This window comes from Stegodyphus dumicola, chromosome X2 (assembly GCF_044657685.1).
Source record: "Stegodyphus dumicola isolate Sdum_Otavi_A_Nest chromosome X2, ASM4465768v1".
Taxonomy (NCBI): domain Eukaryota; kingdom Metazoa; phylum Arthropoda; class Arachnida; order Araneae; family Eresidae; genus Stegodyphus; species Stegodyphus dumicola.
In genome coordinates, this window is record NC_140781.1 from 182,453,242 (window position 1) to 182,475,400 (window position 22,159).

Consider the following 22,159-nt stretch of genomic DNA (forward strand, 5'->3'; position numbering starts at 1 on the left):
CCAGCCCGTTCGCCTAGAATTGAACCAAAGTCGAACCACCAGTGTTCATCAATTTTATTGCTCGGCCGCTGGTGGGGCGACACTTTTCTATCGAAAGATATAGGTGCTACCGTCATCTATCGACCACTATTTAAATTAAATATATCTCTATTATCTTTTGTAACAAAAATCAAAAAGTTTTTAAGGTATTTGCTCTTGCAAGTTTTAAAGTTAGTCACATTATTTCGTTCTTTGTTTGAAATAACTAAACTAGCAGATAAATATCTCAGATCTTTCCCTTTAAAGGATAATACGCCAAAAAGTAATATTTTTACTGAATGATATATACATGTGCCAACGTTAACTATTCACGTTGTGTTAAAGGAGTTGTTCATATCTCTTATGGCAATGTTCCTATTTTCAAAATAAGCATTGACCATTAAAAAAATTTGAAAGCGTGTCATTCTTTTTCATTCTCTGTTAATTAACCTCAAAGGTACTTTTTTTATATTCAAATAGCGTGTTTACCTGTAACAAGAATTGTAATTCTTTTATTATGAATTATTACTATTTATTATGAATCGGCGAGAAAAAAAAGCGTCATCTGTAATATATCATGTATATATTCCTGCCATTGTCTGGCCATGTCAAAATTATTTTATATTGCAATAAACTCCATATAAGAGGGCAGAGACAATTCCTGCTAATTCTCTTGTAGCCGCCAGGAGTCTCCTCTCTCCGTTACTTGTCACCTGTAACAGGAAATATCCCTATTTCTTACGTTAAAAAAATTTCATCATATTTGAAATGAACTGATGACTATGTTATATGAATATATTCTCACCAGAAATATCAGATTGGTGCATATAATCAATCTTTCTAAGGAGAAAACTATTTGGCTTTTATTGCCCAATAAAGGGGAAGATCCGTTTTTTTTTTTTTTTTAAATTGTTGTCAATTTCCAAAACATTTTCGAATATATTTATTGAAAAAATTCCGTTTATAAGTGATTATAAGTGATCCTGTGCAGTTCAGATTTCAAGAATAAACTAAATTACAAGCATTTCTAACCAAACTTCAAAAATATTTGTAGTATTTTCAAATTGTTTTGAAATTAATTACAAATTTTATTTCAAACCTTCTCCCCTCCAAGCCCCCATTAAAATGTTTTTTTCTATATAATACAAGAAATGATAACATCTCTGACTTCAAATTTTAAACTAGTGAGAAATTAATAAGTAGGAAATCATTTTTTTCAAATTTGATAACAGTAAGCAAAAAAAAAAAAAAAAAAAAAGTGAAGATATTAAAATTATTCTTCATTTAAATTTTGAGTTTTTATAACACTTTAGCTCTTTTTTAATCACTTAATCATCTTTTTATAGCTGATTACCTTTCTGAATAATTGGTTTCATGTTTTATGTGACATTTGAAATGAAATGCTTTGTGACAGACGGGTAATAGAAAATCACTTCTGTACTTCCAAGTAGATGGCAGCACCTGTGACAAGTAATTTCACAGTATCGTTAATAAATGCCAAATGTTTTGATTTATTTCGCTTGAGCTTTTGCTTTCTATCTTATGATATACTTATTTCATGAATAATTAATATTTTAATATATAATATTTTAGAGAGTGTTGAGATTCAAATAACTTAACAACCTGTTTGTTGTTAAATAAGCGATTATTAGCTTCTTTTTATGTAACAAAAAATTGCAAGAATAAACATCGCAGTACAATTTTAACAACCAATTTCGGCCAACAAAAATATCTTAGAAAGCAGTTCTGCCAAACCGGTGCAAACCGGCTGAATTCTTGTCATTAATTAATCTTGTTTTCTTTTCTTTGATATGGCAATACTCACATTTTAAAACCACAGTTCTTAAAACTAATCCCAGTCAACATCTTTACCTCTGTACACAGATCTCTACCTGAAGTGAAGCGCTGGCAAAAAAATATAGATTTGATGCACATTTGAAAATCCCATTAAGCAATAATTAATGACTTTTACATCTGCGTACTTAAAGTATCAGGGCCAGCTGCAAGCATAGCGCACAGATAGCCGCTTTAGGACTACGATTTTCGGAGTGCACTAGCTGCTAAATTATTCTGACAAGCCGCAACTAAATAAAGATATATTTTGCTTTGAATTATTAATGTGCTTAATTTATAAGCGGCGTCAACTATACTGATCGTCTAAGGCGATGATAATGTTACCTCTTGACTTATTTTATTGTTGCCTTCTTACCCCAGCTCTTACCAAAGTGCTTCGACCAGACTCACCCTGATAGTTCATATTCACCCCTTTCTTCATGAAAAGATTTTAATTTTCCACGAGGAGTTACAATCTATTCCGTATAAATTTCTTAATTTTTTAAATATATTGCGTGAGTAAAATTTTCTTCGGCTATGCTTCGTTTTGTATGCAGTTAAGGCCGTTTCTCAGTGAATACTGTTGGTGTAGCTTGGGAATGAAATTCCCTGCTGAATTAAAGCCTTTTCGGATCAGATGCTACAATATTTTCTTTGTTCTTCGGAAAAATTAATTTTTCATGAAAGAAAGCTAAAATTTTCGGTTTCGGTTCTAGTAACATATCTAACTTTTGCTACTAATATTTTCAGTCTTTAATATGAGACATTCTCTTTCCATTTTATAATGTTCTGTAAAATGCTAAATTTACTAAATATTACTTGAGGTTCAGGTGAGGTAAGACGCACAAGCGTATCTTCAGTCAGAGGAGTTATGATAGATTTTGATACTTGAAGAAAATCTCAAAATTGTGCCTACTAAATATATTACCCTTTTTTTTTTCGTGTTCACGTTATTATTTACTTTATTACAATTTAATTTATTGCTCTTATTTTTTAACTGAGGGAAGTGCCTTCCTGGTGACTTCGTTGGCACGGCTCTGTCTCGAGTTACCTCGAGTTCGACTCAAATCTACGGCAATGAAATTAATATCGCAGTTAAGAAAAAGGAAGGGAAGTAAAAAGAAGAAAAAAAATACTTGAAAGTATATAAAGGTTACATTTACGCTGTTTATACTGTAATCTATAAATCAATAAGGTAATAACTTTCTTATCTTTTGTGGGATGGGATTATTCGAGTACCAGTTTCAATTGTTTTAAATATTTTTTCTTTTGCAATCAGAATTCGACTGATTGCCTGAAGTATGAGGGTTAAAATTTTGACTTAGCTAGGTGTTTCATGTATCTTCTTCTCACTGATTAATCGTTTTAGTATTTACCTAAAATGAAATACTTCTTTTAACTCACATGGCAGTTGGGTGATTTTTAATAGTTCTTAATTAAGTAAAGTGAAAATGCTTGAAATAAAGCAAAAATCAAGAGCATGCGTATTAAATGTCTGCAGTTTACATGAATGCTATTATATTCTGGGATAGAAAGATTGTCATGAGAGACAGTCATGAGATGGGCAGATTTATTGACATTAAACTAAGTAATTTTGAAACGTTAACTATTATATGATATTAGTCACAACTCACTTAAATGCCATCGTAAGGTTGGCATTTAGCTTAATTTTAATGAAATTCTTAAAATTGAACGAAAATGCTTAAAATTGCAAAAATTACTAAAATTATGACATAGAGAGGTAATGCTATGAATGTGATTTGAAAAAAATCGTACGGATCGACTCGCTTAACATGGGACTGATGCGAAATTTCAATTTAGAGAAAAGTACAGAATCTGCTAAACTCTATAAAACGATGTATGCTTGTATCTAATTTAATCGAATAAACTATTCCAAGACACATGATTCCAAGCCACAATATATGTTTTATCTGCTATTAACACACTGTCGAATTATGAAGATAATCCTTAACGGGAAAAGAGGAAATAATAACCAAATTCGAAGAAATAACAAAATAATGTGTTTAGTTTTAAGAAACTGCACTATCTACCAATAAGTATTTGGACAACCATGCAAATGCCGGCGTCTGAGGTCCTAATATACATCATGTGCTCCACCATTAAATATCGTGTAGGAAACACGTTTTGGCATTAATAACATGCAAGATGCCAGGAAGTGCAGAGTTATCTGATTTTGAGAAAGGTGTAATCATCGGATATCACAAAAATGGGTGACTGTTAAAGGGTATATCTAGAGAGCTGAATTATCCAAATTTTACAATGGTCTATGTGATTCAGAAGTGAAAGGTGAGCGGTGATTCTCGGAATGTGCTTCGAGTCAGCAGACCCGTGAATTTGGGAGATGGGAACAGGAGTTTCGACAGGTGACCGAGAGTGTTTTTTCGCTGAATATCATCAGTAATAAAGGTACATCTGATTGGTTTTTATGGTCTTTCTGCTTTCCATAACCTTTTGATCAAAACGTCCAACCTGCTGCTCGGTTAATGTGATGCAAAGCATGCCGAGAGTGGACCGTTGATCAGTGGAAACGAGTTGTCGAGTAACAAATCAAGACTAATTAATCCTCTACCATTTGGATGGCAGGGTCTAAGTCTGGCGTCTGCCTGAAGAACGCTTCCTGCCAGAATGCATTGTGCCCACAGTAAAATTCGGCAGAGATGGAATTATGATCTGGGGATGTTTCTCTTGGTATGAACTGAACCCTTGGTTCAAATTCGAAGTAAACTCAACAACGATGCCTTCTGCACTAGTTTGGATGACAGTGTGGTTTCTACATTGCGGCAGTTTTACGGGTTGTATCCATATTACTTTCAGCACGACATCGCCAGTTGTCATGTTGCTAGGTCCACCATGGATTCGTATGGTAACAATGGGGTTAACCGAATGGACTGACCTGTCCAAAGCCCAGACTTGAACGCTCTCGAGAATCTTTAGAAAAAGTTGGGTCGCCGAAATGAGGGGTCCAACAACCTTCCAATATCCGTGAAGGAAGGTACATGACTTCTCCAAGCCGAGTGAAAGAATATTCCAATAGGCGTCATACAAGGACTCCTGCCCCGGAGGTTTGAGGCTGCAAATGCCGCTCGTGAAGGCTGTACCAATTATTGAAATATGAATAAAGTTTATTTTGCTTTTCTATAACAGGTATCTAAATGCTTATTAATAGACAGTGTATTACTAAAACTTCGTTTGTTTTATTATTAAAAAAGTTAGTTCGAATTTAACGGAAAGTTATAGGCGGATGCCTTTCTACTCTTTTATGTTTCAATCCTTTGCTATGCTAGAAACATTTAAACTAATACATCCATCAGAAATGAAACAAATGTATTTTATGACGATCAAAAAATTAGATAAGGTGTAGAGACATTAGGTATTCTTAGAAGCAGGCAAGATGAAAAATTAGCAACTCCTTCACCGGGAATCGAACCGCGGACCTCTCAATTACGCGCTGAGCGTGCAGATCACTACACCACAAAGGCTCGCTAAGAAGGCGGAAGAAATAGTTTATATACTCTCCCTTTTAAAAGGCGACTGGGGTGTTTAGGGTACCCAATCGTAAAATCTTGGGCGTGAAGAATCATCATCCAACACCCTTTTAGTTCGAGCGCCACTGTAGAGACATTAGGTAATTTTTGAAAGCATGAGAGATGAAAAATTATCAACGCCTTCGCCGGGAATCGAACCGCGGACCTCTCAATTACGCGCTGAGTGTGCAGACCACTACACCACGAAGGCTCGCTAAGAAGGCGGAAGAAATACCTTATATACGCCCACTTTTAAAGGGCGACTGGGATTTTTAGGGAACCCTGTCGCCAAATGCTGCGTGAGGAGAATCATCATCCTTTTAGTCCGGACACTACAGTAGAGAGATTAGGTTAACTGGAAGCAGGAAAGATGAAAAATGAACAAGTCCTTAACCGGGAATCGAGCCACGTTTCATCTCAATTACCCGCTGAGCGTGCAGACCTCTACACCACGAATGCTCGCTAAGAAGGAGGGAGAAATACCTTATACAGGGATAGGGACATATGATGAATGAAGAGGCATAAATATATGCTCTAGTTTAAATCATTTTTCCTTTTGGAATTTATTTTAAAATGTTTCCGTAAAACATTATTTCATTTCACCGATTTTTTTTTTATTTTTCTACACAAAGTTGCTTCAAGTGTCGTAGACGTTTATTTTTTAAAGATGCTATATATTTTTGTTTCTGACATCTAACATTTCTTACTCCGATTTATTAAATATTTCTGAACAGAGTCCTGCAAAGCGTGAGATGAAAGGTAAAAAAACGAAGAGATACGCAAAATTAAAACGGGATAAATTAAATATTAATATGAATTTAATATAAAAAGTATTTAAGAGTGTGATTTTAATCTTTATCTGAAGGGTTGAAGTCTATCGCCCCGTCTTTTTTTCTCAAATATGATTTTTTAAATTTTGTACCAATTTTCAATCTAGTTTATCTATGATAAATGCTTTTTTCTAGTGCATATTTTGCTGTTTTTCTATATTTTATATTTTAGTCATTTACGCAAATAACAATATATGTAACTTCTTTAAGACAGCGTTTTCCTCCAAACGAATGCACAGCTTTCTTAGTTATAAACATACACTCAAACTTTAATATTTTTCTAAGAAAAAGCCTTTTTGTTCGATAATGCTATAAAACGCCATTAATTGAAATTATTCTTCAATTATCAATTTTAAATCTATCGAAGATTATGAAAAATATCAGTCTTTGCTTCTGCAGCAATTGTTTAGAGTTAAGAAAGACCTTTGACTAAATATTAAGGTAATGACTAAATATTAATGAAACTAAATATTAATGAAACTTTGACTAAATATTAATGAAATGTAAAACTGACAACTCTTTTAGGCCTAAATCAATCTCGGTTAATTATAATTCAAAGATAAAATTAATTAAGAACAGTGCTTAATTATGACTTTCTTTTGGTTTGCAAAATATTATATACTTGATACTAATATGGAACGTTATTAATTTCTAATTCCTTTTGTTTCCATAAATACTTTGATTCCTTTTTTTTTAATTAATACGCTGATTTTAATGTAAAGTAGCCCACCAGCGGCCGAGCGGTAAAGACGCTGAACACTGGTAGTTCGGTCCGAGGTTCGAATCCCGCGAACGGGCTGGCTGCATGGGCGTTTTCGTGGTTTTCCCCATGTGTAACGTGTATACGAGCCAGTTTCCCTTAGAAAGTCCTCCAAGAAAGGCATCCCTCCCCTTAGGCAGATAGCCCTAGTGTGCTTTGCCATAATTAAATACACCACACCACACCTTAATGTAAAGTATTGCTAAAACTGCGTATCATTTGTAACAGAATATCTCCTTTCGAAGTTGTGTTCAGTGTACTTACCTGACATTCTTATCCCTATTAATTACCATGGAAAATGGGAAACAAAATGAGACATTTATAAACAGGAGTCCTGAAATTACAGTTCTAAGTTGAGTTTTGCATAAAACCTACAGTTTTGCGCTATGCCTTACTTTGCCGCCTGTATTTCTCTTTAATGTTTCGTTATAAAATGTGTACTTAAATTTGAACGTCTTCCTTATGATATTGCAGGACTTGGATCTCCATGAATAGCAAGAGCTCAGAGAAACAGTCCACTGGCACGACTCATGCTTAGATGGCACTGCTCTACCGTTTCACGCGTGTTAAGGATCGAGCTGGAACCGGAATATTCACCTTTATTGTCACCCGATCTGTGACGAGAGATTTTCACAGAGATGCCACGACTAAAGAATTTACGTTTGGTTACCATCGATGGGTTGTCAGCTTCAATCGTTCTGATGCAAAAATGCTGGGAGTTCATCTTATTTTAAGAAACGCATCAGCTAGTACCAGATGTTACGTTGACTACACTTTTTGTCTTCTAAACAGAGAGCACTTCAGCAAGAACGAGATTTACGTTCAAAAGGTGAGGCAGCATTTTATTATTAATTATGGTGAATGAAAATGTTCAACAGTATCCCTTAATGATGCGAAATGTGTTCTGCAGATAATCTTATCTTCCTTAATTAAAAGTATGTATGCAATAAAAACACCCATCACAAAATAACCGCAAAAGAAGAAGAAGAAGATTAAGGCATTCCCCGTATCGAGAACTCAATCTCATTCCGGGTCCACTCCCCCTTTGGGCACGTCATGGTGGTTCAACCTCCACTATTACCCTCCAGGAGAGCAGCGCACCACCTGGGGACGCACCCCAGGCAGCACCGGTCGTCTAATGCTCCTACCAGTCGCTTGGGCGAGCCCGTTGCAGCGGGACATTACCCAGCGACCCCAGGGAAAACCCCGGGTTACTAGTACCACGCCGCGCTAGGACGTGCCAGACTCCGGGGCCGGCCAATAAGTGACCTTTCCCAGAGCCTTCAGAACCACCAAGTTCATAAATTTTATACCCCCGTGGCCGAGACTGCCTAGGTACAGATCCTAGCCAGTAGCTTCGCAGAGTTCTCTACGTCGACCCCCGGGGGGACCGCAAAAGAAGAGTATTATTTCGCTCGCAAAATCTTTCTTCCATAGCCATTTAGCTAATGGTTGCTATACATCATAGCAAATGATGACCCACTAGTGGCCCAGTGGTTAAAACTGCTGGACACTGGCAGGTTGGTTTGGGTTCGAAACCAGGCGAACGGACTGGCCTCATGTTTGTTCCCGTGGTTTTCCCTACGTTTAACATGCATACGCGTCAGTTTCCCTCAGAAAACACTCCACGAAGGTATCCCTTTAGGCTCTCTTGCGTGTTTTGCTATATTCAGTTATCTTAACCATAGTAAGTTAAATGACTGTCAGTTCAACATTACTCGGTACCACTTAAATGAGTGTATGAAGAACTATCACATTCGCTTGTTCGTGCTCTCGTGATGTAAGTGGCAGCATGTCTTGTCTGGCCAGCAGTAGGAAGCGAGGGCATTACTTTAGGTGACTTTTTGTCCCGTTTCTTGCTCCAGAGATATTTAAATAGCCCTGCAATGGCGTCTGATTAAAATGCGGTGGACTGGATTTGGCGGACTGAGGGTTTTTTTTTTTTTTTTTTTTTTTCACTTCCTATTCGGTCTTTAACTAGGGAAGAATATAAGGTACTATCATATATTTCCTTCCTCGCTGTTATGGCTTAATTCGAAGCATGTCTGACTAGAATCGGAAGATCCATACTTCCATTCCTGACGAGACAGCTGCTGCTTTCTCAAGTTTCTCGTAGTTCCTACTAATTAAACTAAACTCTTCCAGCGTGAAAATACTTTCATTTCCTCCTTTATGTTGTAGAGACATTAGGTATTTGTAGAAGCAGGCAAGATGAAAAATGAGCAAACGCTTTCGCTGGGAATCGAACCACGGACCTCTGGAGTACCGGCCCAGCGTGCAGAATTACTACACCACGAAGGCACGCTAGGAAGGCGGGAGAAATACCTTATAATGTTGTTATTAAGTAATTAATGATCTGAAAATTATATATAAAGCTAACTACTGCAACCAAATTTGTTTCATATATGATTTTTTAATATATATTTTGATAATTTATATGCAAATAAAGGATTGATGGTTAGAATTTCCTATTTAGATTTTATAATATGACCAGTAATACATAAATAATATAAACATGTTATGAGTTCATATATGCTCGTCGCAAAAGCAGCTAGCTGGTACTCGGGAATAATTCGACTTTGTTAAATGCTAATGAATTGAAAACAGGCTAGAAAGAAGAACAAAAGTGTTAAAGTTTTAGAGTGTAGTCTAACAGTAATTTTAAGTTGATGCTAAAAAATGCATATGTGATCCTTTTTTAAAGGATTTTATAAGCTTCGGAAAAATAATGAATCTCTCTATTCTGAAGATATGTTCTGAATAAACTGTTCATCAGCACTATAAGGATTTCTCCCGCCTTCTTAGCATGATTCGTAGTTTAGTGGTCAGCACGCTGGGCGCGTATTCCATAGATCCGTGGCTCGATTCCCGGCGAAGGCGTTGTTCATTTTTCACATCTTCTGCTTCCAAAATATCTAGTACCTCTACAAGTGGCGCCGAACTAAAAGGGTGGTGGATGATCATTCTCCACACCCAGGATTTGGCGATTGGGTCCCCTAAAAACCCTAAAAATTGGGTCCCCTAAAAACCCCAGTCGGCCTTTAAAAGGGGGAGTATAGAAGGTATTTCTCCCGCCTTCTTAGCATGCCTTCATAGTGTAGTGGTCAGCACGCTGGGCGCGTATTCCAGAGGTCCGTGGTTCGATTCACGGCGTAGGCGTTGCTTATTTTTCCAAAATACCTAATGTCTCTTCAAAACCAGACTCATTTCAATGATAGTTTGCTACAAATAGTAAAATAAACTCTTTTGTTATATAAACTTTCAATCTGATGGGATATATTTGTATGTAATCCTATATACACCAATCACTTCTTCCAGGAAAATCTAACTAAATTGGGAACATGTTCAGATCGTTCAATATTGGTAGTTCGACATCTTGAATACCAGCCAGTTTTCGTAGAAAGTTCTTCTGGAAATGAACCGAGCAGTGAACACTACTTATCGAGCAGTCGTGAACACTGGTAGTTCGATTTGGGTTCGAATCCAGGCGAACAGGCTGATTACATGCGCGTTTTCGTTATTTTCCCGTGTGTAACGTGGATTTGAGCCATTTCTCTTAGATGTCCTTTTCAAGAGTTTTTCGCATTGAAGAATCCAAAACCGGAAAATAAATTTCTTTTTTAACACAGTAAACTCGTGTTAGTACAAAATCGGATAATTTAAAATTTCAAGCATTTCAAGCTAAAGTACCGAGATTCTTAGCTAAAAAGAAATTATTTCAAGATTACTTACGGCAGCTATAACTTCTGATATAACGAATACTTTTGCTATACCCAACGAATTCGAAATTAATGAAAATCCGTTTTATAGTGAGAATTCTGAAAAGAAGTGAATATGTCAACATCCGGCGTAGTTTGAAAAATTTATTTCGTAATTGAATTTCTTCGAAGTTTTCGGGAAGTGAATCCACCAAAACGTGAATTTCATAGCTGGGTTCTATTTCTCAGCCAATTTCAGTTTATAATGAAGAAAAGATATCTGTCATTCTGGATAAAGAAGGATAGGACCGAATGCGACTGTCTCAAGTTTTCTAGCCGTCTGGACTTCTTCGTCTGGAAGTTTTTAGCCGTTTCTAGTCAATAAATGAGGAAAATAAGTTATTCAAATATCCTTGTGCTTATCGTAATAGGATGAATGATTTTTTGTAACTGACTAGGTTCTCCTCTAACAATAGTACATCATACAATTATTTTTTTCGAACATTAGTATAAATTTCCTAATGCCGGGTGGATAAATATTTAAATTTCACAGCTTGGATACTTGTAAAGGGCTCGTTTGAGAAAAATCTCAACTGTAAGGTAAATATGCGTTATGTGCAATTAGTAAGATCTATAAAAATCATTAGATAACGCTTTCCTGGACTGATCGGTGTAGTGGTTAAATTTACTGGCTGCTGTATCGATGGGCCCGGATTCGAATCCCGGAGAAGACTGGGACGTTTTTGAATATATAGTAGTTTGCGGTATAAAGGCACTTAAAATACGAAGAAGCAGAAGGTTTTCTCTGCGTTAGTGGTAGGGAAAGAGGAGTGAGAGGCCTTAGGACACTTTCGCCGGAGAATTCCCCTTTAAAAGTGGGACGGAACTTGGCAAAGTCTAACAATCACCTATCTGGTGATCAAGTCTAACACTCACTTATCTGACTCATGTCAAAGACAGAAGTAACCATGCTCTTCTCATCGCGATAAAAGTCGTGGATTTATTCTAGTTACTGTCAGACAAGGCAGATAAGTTATAAGCTATTTCTCTCGCCTTCTTAGCATGCCTTCGTGGTGTAGTGGTCATCAAGCTCGACGCGAATTCGAGAGGTCCGTGGTTCGAGGGCTTTGCTCATTTTTTATCTCTCCTGCTTCAAAAAATCCTAATATCTGTAGAGACATTAGGATTTTTCGTAATTCTTTAAGTGGCGCCCGAATTAAAAGGTGGTGAATTATGATTCTTCAACACCAGTATTTGGCGACTGGGTTCTCTAAAACCCCAGTCGCCCTTTAAAGGGGGCGTATATAAGGTATTTCTCCCGCCTTCTTAGCATGCCTTAATGTTGTAGTGGTCAGCACGCTCGACGTGAAATCGAGAGGTCCCTGGTTCCAGTCCCGGCGGGGCATTGCTCATTTTTCATCTCTCCTGGTTTAAAAAAAATACCTAATGTCTCTACAAAGTCACAATAACAGCAACAGATATCACCTTATGTGATCAGCCAATAATTCAATACAAAAGTAATTTCTTTATTTTATTATGCTAAAAGAAAATTTTTAGGGAGAGATACGTTATTATTCTGAAGTTTGATTTTACGGATATTTCTTCTATAAAAAAAATTTTATTTTCTGAAAAAAAAAAAAAAAAATAGAACTCTCTTATGTTGTCTTAAATAATGGATGAAAAACTGTATAAACTTTTATATGTTATTTTTCTATTAAAAATACAGGAAGGATCATATTGATGGGAAGATGTCTCTTATATACTCTTTAATAAAAAGGAAACAAGAGCTCTCGGAGAGAATCATCCACACACATGCAGTGTTGTGAGATATAGTGTTTTAGATATGGTCCATCTGCCTAATCAGTTCGTCGAAATTCTTGAATGAACTCACTCCCACCAGGGACGGAGTGATTAAGATCACTGAATACTGGTAGTTCGACATGGTTTATGTTCGATCCCAAGCGAACTGACAGGCTTTAGTTTTCGTAGTTTTCCCCAGGTGTAATGCGAATATGAGCCAGTTCCCTCAGAATGTCCTCCACGTAGGCACATTTTCTTTTAGGCAGAAAGCCCTCATGACTTTGATACCATTCTAGCGCCTCCCAAGCTATAAACTGGTATAAACAGACTGCGCATTCTTCGAAGTAATCACTGCATCATTCATTGCAACATTCCTATGTCGATTACCGCAGAGTTCATTAAACGCAATGTGTGCAATCAAAGCTTTCTGGGCTCATTAGCTGGGTCCTTAAGACGGCAGTTAGAAGGCAGCAAATTAAGCCAGAAATTTTATCCTCGTAATTGAGAAATACAGGATAAATAAATCAATAAAGTATGCTACTGAAATTAATCCAAATATATCCTATCAAATAAATATCAGTAATTTTTTAATGCAAAAGCTTTCTTACCTATATTTAAATGGAAAAATTACTTTCCTTTAAAAGTAACGAAACCTATTTTCGTTATTTTGGCCGTTTTTGCACTTTAATATTTTATTCTCTTGTTCTGTTTCAACCTTTTTATTGTTGTTATTATATTATATTGCATTTTTAGTACATAAGATTATTATTATTTTAATTTTCGATCATGTGCATCGTTATTTCGGGCTACATTATTAATCCGATATTATTTTGGGAATATCTACTTTATACACTTTGATTTTTAATCAGTTTATTCACTTTTTGTAAATTATATTTTTTAATGTTTTGAACAAAGGGTGAAAAACGAGTGTATTTTAAAATCTGTAGTGTGTTATTTTTAAGCTAATTTGCATACCTGTAAACACATAAAGTTTTTTCAGCTTTTTTCAACTTCAAATAAAATGGCAGATATATTTAGCCATTAATTTCAGCAAACACACACGGACGTATACGTAATGTTCACAAAAGTCATTACCCGCTCCACTTTGAAAAAAATATGTGTATTGAAAAATATTTATCAATATAGGTTTTTTTTTTTTTTTTTTTTTTTTTTTTTTTTTTTTTTTTTTCAGAATGGAGATCATATTCACAGAATTTTATAGAATTCGGGCTCCAAAAAATACTGTCAAATTTCAGTATAAGTATGTAAACAACTCGTAATATTATTTAAATTAATTAAAAACAAAAAATATTTGTACTTTAATGAATTTTCTGTACGACTATCAGATTATGATTCTAAAGTAATAAATCTTTATGAGAATATTAAAAACGCTTTTTAAACTTTAAAGACTAATCAAATGCAATAAAATTAATTAAAAACATTAGTATACTCCAAAACAGTCTTATTTAATGACATTTAAAGAGGGGGAAATCCACCTCGATTTGTTCTATTTTATTTACTAGCCGACCCCTCAGGGCGAATTGAATATGACGTCAAAAATTGCTCATTTTGAAATTGGGTATCTCTGTCAATTTTTGTCAAACGACAGCCAAACCTTTTGTGTTTTACTTTTTGTAGCGATTATATAATTTTCCTAAATATAAGTCTAGGGATTGAAGGAATGTAAAAAAATAGATTTTAGAATATTTATATAATTGATGACTTTAAATTTTAAAATGCCAAAATATGAATCTTTGCGTCATTTAAAACATTTGTGTGGTTGGAAGTATATGTTTACGACCATCAGTTGAGAAAATAAAGGCCAAGTAAAGACTTCTAGAAACGGAATATATTATATGGATATGATAGAGGTATATAGCACTGATTGATTATTTTTTCATCATCTTGTTCGTTCTAAACTTGTTTGTTAGTTTTTACTTAACATCTAGTTGATAAAGAGTTAGTAGTAATGTAATGGATGACATTTTAAAATTCCTTCTTCTCATAAGGCAACACTATGAACTGCTAGTTTTCTGTTATTTACTTGTATGTTTCCATTACCTAATGTATCTACCATTTTTACCATTTTTGGCAATGATATTAAGGTTCTGCTTCATTGCCATTTTACAGAGTCCTTTCGATAGCTCAGCGTACATTCTGTTAATTTTTAATTGTTTTCTAGTAAGCTAATGCTACTGAAGATCTCAATCAGATCCGTGAATTCATCATGGTCAAGAGGAAAGGGCGTCTGTCGTTTGCCTTAGGCACGTAATAAGAACAGTAAGGCCAGTTTGAGGCTCCATAATACCCATAACTGCGGAGCTCGAGAGAGATCCCATCCTACATAAACATTAATAAAAATAGGCTCAATTTCTTCTTAAAATGGACTACTTTACTGAGTTTTGGGAAACTACATTGAAACTGTAACTGTAAAAACTTTCAGCAAATACACTCTTTTGCAAAATAATCGAAGCACTAAGAAGGACTTTTGCGATCGTGACGAAATTTGGTATGCAAAAATATCTCGATCGAACATGCAAATGATTAAAGTTTCAAGGCAAATGAACAGGAATTGCGATCATGGCACACATTCTAGGAAAAAAACATGTTGTTGCTGCCATTGATTGTATTTCCGTAAAGAAACAACTAAAGATGCCATTACGATGATATCTAAGACCTTACAGGCAACTAAACGACTTCGAACGTGGTCGCATTGTAGGGCTGCGTGAAGCTGGGTGGTCATACCGAGCAACAGGCCACCACCTGCAGCGTACAGACACTGCTGTGCAACGATGTTGGCAGCAATGGTTGCTACAAAGGAAATTGCGGAAGAAATGAAGGCTCTGGAAAGCCAAAGAGCACAAATGCGAGGCAAGATAGGATGATTGTTCGCCAGGCCCGAACCATTCCAACGGTATCCTTGTCGACTATTCAAAGCACTACAGCCACGTCTATACCTCCCGTGGTACCGTCCACCATCTCAAATAAAATGGCAGATATCAACTTCAAATAAAATGGCAGATATATTTAGCCATTAATTTCAGCAAACACACACGGACGTATACGCAATGTTCACAAAAGTCATTACCCGCTCCACTTTGAAAAAAATATGTGTTTTCTCACGGCGCTTATCTGAGGTGGGGTTACGCTCACAGAGGCCTTTAAAACGTTTGCCTTTGACCCCACAACACCGGCGGAGTCGTGTGAAGTCGTGTCGCAGCCGATCATCATGGCTGCCATCAGACTGGCATCGTATAGTGTTCAGCGATGGATCCCGCTTCACTCTTGAAGCAGATGACCACCGTATTAGTGTCTGGAGAGGACGGGGCCAGCGGTCCCAATCAGCCCTTGTTTTACAAAGGCATGCAGCTATTACCCCTGGTGTGATGACGTAGGGATCTATTTTTTAAGACAGCACGTCATCTTTAGTCATCCTCCGTACATCTTTAACAGCTCAACGATATGTTGATACCATCCTGCGGCCGGTTGCATTAATCTTCACGGCATGTCCTGAGACCATTATAAAACAAGATAATGCCAGGCCACATACCGCTCCCATATCTCTGGACTGTGCGCTAAAGACCGGACCCTCGTCCTGGTTTGTCCTTTCGAAGTTGGATGAACCGGGCTTTAGAAGGGACCCCTCAGTGGCGGCGCAGAACCCACAGTCCCTGCTCGGCTTTATACGTAGCCTCAGCGAGGTAGAAGAAAATACTTAATACAAAAAACAACGCTCGGTCACCTTTGCCTCGGGGCACCACTCCCTCAGCATCAGATACATTCACGTTGGTGCCTCACCTTACTCCGTCAGTCCCCGTCACTGGGACTATGAGGGCCAAACCCCCTCCCATCGAGAAGGCCCATGAACATCTACAATATAGCTCCATCACAGTCAGAGGAACAGACACGACAGTACCAGTACGGTCCCTGCCAAGCCTGAACCAACCTGAGTACAATACTCGGGTTCTAGTCCTGTGAAGACTGTTTGTATGCCCCCGTGGTTGAGACTGCCTAGGTACAATCCTAACCAGTACTTCCCAGGAATTCTCCTGGGTCAACCCCCGATCGGGACATATCTCTGGACTGTCTCCATGCGGTTGATGCTCTTCCTTGGTCAACAAAGTCACCAGACCTTTCACCAATCGAGCATGTCTGGAACATCGTAGGCCGCCAGATTCGGGCACCATAAAATATTGCAGATCTGGAGCGACAACTGATGAATGCCTGCCAGAATGTGTCGCATGATGACATTTAGAACCTCTACCACTCCTTGCCTCGACGAATTTCAAGCATGCATTGCAGCTAGGGGCGGTTCGACCAACCACTAATTTGAACACTTAATGGGTAATTGTGAGCCGTGAACAAGTACTATGACCTTAATTTTTTAATCATTTTATTAGCTGTGTATGAGCTATACACATATTCGATTTCATGTGACTTCAAAAAACAACCACTTCCTTCATGGTGCTTTTTTTTCCCCCTCCTATAGTAGTGTAGATCGATCGCAATGTGAGAAAAATCTCCATATGTTTATAAGGTATTTCTCCCGCCTTCTTAGCGTGCCTTCGTGGTGTAGTGGTCAGCCCGATGGGCACGTATTCGAGAAGTCCGTGGTTCGAATCACGGCGAGGGCATTGCTCATTTTTCATTTCTCCTGCTTCGAAATAACCTAATGACTCTACATGTTTGTTTGATTATGGCAAACCAGGTGATGGTTATCTGAATGAGAGGACATGAGCCTTCATGGAGGACATTCCGAAGAAAATTGGTTCGTCATTGAAAATCCATCCGTTCTAATGTCGAATCGAAAAGCCTTTAAGTTATCCTACTCTGATACAGACAAGGATCGAACAACGAAATTATTATTTTTGCTGTACTCTTCAAGTTATCCACATGCATGAACCATTCCAAATATCTGATTTCTTAGTCTACTGACACATTTACTGAATCACTGGCCAAACTTCGCATGCTGATTAGAAGCAGTTCTACCTAATTCGTTTCTTTGAATACTGCGAAGCTCAGAAGGGCTATCTTTCAAAGATTTGGCATTTACTTTAGACATGGGGATTATACTGGATTGGATTATTTAAATTATAGTACAACAAACAAGGGCTATCTATCTACGGAAATGGATGTTTTTGTGAAGGACATTTTTAGGAGAAGCTATACCGTATTCATGTCACACATGGGAAAATCACGAAATCTCCCATGCAACCACCTCATTAATTGGAATCTGAATCGGGGTTGAACTGCTAGTGTTCAGCGATTGAACTTCTTGGTTGCTGGTGGGCGTCGTTAGGCATTCTACGAATTTACGAAAACATCCATGCAATCAGCTCGTTACCCTGGACTCGAATCCGATGCGACTGCCATGTTCAGCGGTCTTAAAGAAGTCGGTACAGGTGAATTGAAATTATGGTAAAAGTTTTTACTTAATTTTTTGAGATGATAACTGCGTTTAATATATACTATATATATATATATACGTGTGTGTGTGTGCATACTTAGCTTTTTTTATGTATAATTCCAAAGCATATGTTAGCTTTGCAAGCTGAATCATTGTTTAAAATTAAATTTCAATAATATTATCCTTCTGATTTGGTTCTGAAGCTGTTTAAAACTTATATTCTCACGAAGTAAAATGCCATGAACCTTCTCCGGACGCCGTCCCATAGATTATTAGCTTCAAAATGGCAGTACTTCGGATAACGTAAATAAAGATAGATTTTGATAATTATAATACCGCTTTCTAAAATATCAGCTCTCAAATCCGACCTAGCTCATCAACCATGCCGTATAGCGACCAACAAAATGTCTGATTTCGCTCATAGACAAAATGCTTTATTTGCTATTAGATCAAAGAGTTACATTTCGGGCTCTTATTGCATAGTCAAAATTAATTTTATGGGAAAAAGTAGTTAATCAGGATGAACCCACGAACGGTCGAGCAATAAAACCGCTGAATATTGTTAGTTCGATCTGCGTTCAAATCGCAGAGAAGGGGTTGGCTACTTGGAAATTTTCGTGGTTTTCCTTTAAAGGTCTTCCACGAAGGCAACCCTTTCCTTAGGCCAGAGAACCCTAGAGCGCTTTGCTGTAATTCAATATAAACTAGTTAATGATTAATTTAATACGGTTTGTTTTCTTGCTTGTTTTACTGAATACAGTAGAGCACACAGAGGTTTCCTCCAGCATCACGTAGTTTATCACATAGGCTTCCTTCATGCTATGGTGTATACGAGCCAGTTTCCCTTAGAAAGTCCTCCACGAAGGCATCCCTCCTCTTAGGCAGATAGCCCTAGTGTGCTTTGCCATAATTAAATACACCAAATACACCAAACCTTCATGCTATGAAATAGGTACTTTAAATATTCGCAACTTTTCTATACTGTTTATACTAGCATTTTAGACGCTGGTAACAATGAAGCATATGGCATTAAAAGTAGTTCATTGTTTTGTTTTCTATAATTACAGCCATCGGTCGCGTTGATTTTGAGCGGGACATTTCAGTTTATCTGCTCATATCTACCCCTTTCTTATCGCCATTAGTTTTAAGAGACTCCATTTAAATTAAATTATCTGCAAATCAAAAGAAAACAGTTTAAATTTAGAAACATACCTAAACATCACTGATTATATTATATGCGTCTATCTCAAGGGGAATCAGCCTACATCCATGAATCAGGTTTAGTAAGTAGCAGATGTTTTTGAAATTATTACGCGAAATATCTGATTCTTACCCGAAATATCTGATTCACTTAAGGATTATATTTGGATATAAGGGAGATAAAGATTATATTTTATTATTATTTGCTCTCGTTTTAGAGGAAATATCGCTTTTACCTACTCATAGATATATTTCACTTAGAGTAATTAAGAAAACTGAATTTGAAGTAATTTGTTATGTATTTATTAATTTATATATTTTTGCTAAAGTATTCATTTACAACTTCTTTTTTAATCAATTTATTAAAGTCTATAGTTATATTTTTATTTTATTATTATTTAACAAATTTAAACTAAATTTCATACCCAGTTTATTAAAAGTTATGTCGTTAATATCTGACGTGACTCTTAATTGTCATTAGAAAATAGAGCATTATAGCCTTGAATTAAATCTATTATTTGAAAGAAATTTCGGCTTTAAATGCAAGCTACGGTTGTTATTTATGTATAATGAAAGAAAAAATTCGCAATATCTATCTATATCTATATCTATCTATCTATACATATATACATGCGCACACACACACACACACACACACACATATATATATATATATATATATATATACGTGTGTGTGCGCGCGCCGCGTGTTTATACATTTATCGATCGTGAAATTCTTGTCTTTGTAATAGTTCCTGCTTGCATAGCGTGTTTGTTGAACCTAGATTGTACTCGCGTATCAGCTTAAAGGGCGTACACTAAATAAATCAAAAATATTTATTAAATTACAAAATACGAAAAGATAAGATGAATTTTTTAAAAACAAATCACGACAGGAAGGCACATTAAATAAATTTTTAAAGAAAATGCTAGATGGCAGTATGATTGGGAATGTGATGATGAGGTGAATAAAGTGAATGAAACTGAAATAAAACTCTTCCTAACTGTTTCTGGGGAAAATATTACATTAGATTTAAAAAACAAAATAAGGAATAGAAGACAGTATCGTAAAGCCTGCAAATATAACGCGAGTTATTGAAGGAAAACTTTTAAGTAAGGATGTAAATATAGAGAAAAGAAATGAAATGGCAGATGTAACTTCATATTCAGTCATACATGAAATAAAATTATGACTTTTCTTCTACTTCCTGGAGTTAGAAATTCCAAGAAAAAATATAATTCTTCTAAATGCATTATGGAGTCAATAGATCTGAGAGCTTAGACAGAGACTGTAAACAATAATTTAAAAATACGGTTAAGCTAAAGAATGTCTTATAGATACTTATGATAAGACCTTGGCATTTCCCACAGGAAAATAAATAGGATGTTTTTCTAGTTTTATCATTGCTTTGTCGGCTTCCAAATGGTGAGAAGGCGAAGAATTATTGGTTTGCACACTCTTGAAAAAAGGGCGCTGTTTATTGTTATTGCTGTAAGTAGTTCAATTCGAGTTGCAGCTGCTTGTGATGCATGGGTACAGGAATTGGCAAGGAATATTTAAGCTTTTTGGTAATCAATGATTCGTTTCGAACCACATCGGTCATCTATGCAAATGAAAATATCTGTAACAGTCTCAGAACTCCAAACTAATGGATCAAGTTGCACAAGCTAAAACTAAGGAAGAAGAAAAGTTAGAGGTTAATCTTAGAGAGATTATTCTCTCTTATTATATTTCTAGCCGAAAGAAATATTTGTTTAAGGGGCAGTTAAAAGACGTTATGACAGACAATCAATGGGAATATTTTAGCAAATACGATGCCATGTTCAGTAATAGTACATGTTTAATGAGCAGCGAAACCTATAAATTTAATTAAGACATTAAAAATGAAATAATTATTATGATTTCTAATGAAATGATCTCTGCTGTGTAAAAATATGTTTCAACAATTCGAGACTGCACACCGGGTGAAAATTACTAAGAAGACATGGATGTGATTTTAAGAGTGGGACCAGTTACCACTGATAAAATTTTTATTTATTTATTTATTTTTATGAAAATGGAAATACCATTGGAAAGTGTCGCAATGAATTGTTGGTGCAAGTGTTAGCTCTTCTTACGAAACCTCATGCATACTGTTATGGCTAGTCATGTAATAATGAAAGTAGTGCAAAAGGGAGAAAAATGAAAAAATGCCGGTCTTTTCGAAAACATTGAAGAGCTCTTTGCATACTTTCGTCTACTCATAGAATTTCTTTTATTAAAAAAAGGCTGGTTCGTCGCAAATAGGCATTTATCCTGAAAGGCCGAACTCGTGGGTCATTTGGCCATCTCAGCCCGAATAACGTTGCCAGGATACACCGCAGAGGCGACCGATTTTAGACCTAATAAAAAGAGGAAGCTTCCTTACAATTTTTTTATGGAAAACAACCCGAGACACGGATCAGATGATATTCCATCCTTTTACCAACCACCAGGCTCTTGATAAGACTTTCATCTCAACACTTTTTTAAGCAGCCCCTTCTCGCAAAGACATTATACGCTTACAAACATTCATACTTCCTCAGGAATCGAATCCGGGCCCAACTCTGTGACAGCCGGCTTGTCTACCATTGTTGTCTATGAGTTTACAGTATTCAGAATTCACAAATAAATTCAAACATCAATAAAGCATGTCATCAAAAACAAATTTAAGTCTAGGTGCTACAGTCAAATAAAAGTAATTATTTTTGCGTTATGTTAAATTTATGCGTTATGCTTTTCTGTTACGACTAGAAACGTGCCATGTTGCGAAGTAAGCTAAACTGACTTTTCTAGTAAGAGTCTGGAACATATTTCATTGTTTTGAAGCACTACCCAGAGCATGGCTACATTTATGCGCTATTTCTAAACTGCCCGCTAATGACCTCATTCCATTTTCTAAATAAGTCCTGCTAAGTGAAAGAGACATGATAAATATAGTATGTAACTACATTCTTTTAAGTCAAGAATTTTCTCAAACACAATTCAGCTACTACGTTTCCTTCTTTTAATTCGTTAGAGTGGCACCGAGTTATCACTGTGCTCATGA

At 36.3% G+C, this 22,159-nt stretch overlaps 1 protein-coding gene across 1 annotated transcript in view; it reads left to right on the top strand.

Moving 5' to 3' along the window:
* Positions 1–22,159, top strand: part of LOC118184027 (uncharacterized) — a 145,331-nt gene that overhangs the window by 25,437 nt on the left and 97,735 nt on the right. Inside the window, exon 2 of the mRNA XM_035353658.2 lies at positions 7,461–7,815. Within this exon, the coding sequence (XP_035209549.1) occupies positions 7,525–7,815 (291 nt within the window). The 5' untranslated portion in view covers positions 7,461–7,524. The remainder of the gene's footprint in view (positions 1–7,460; positions 7,816–22,159) is intronic.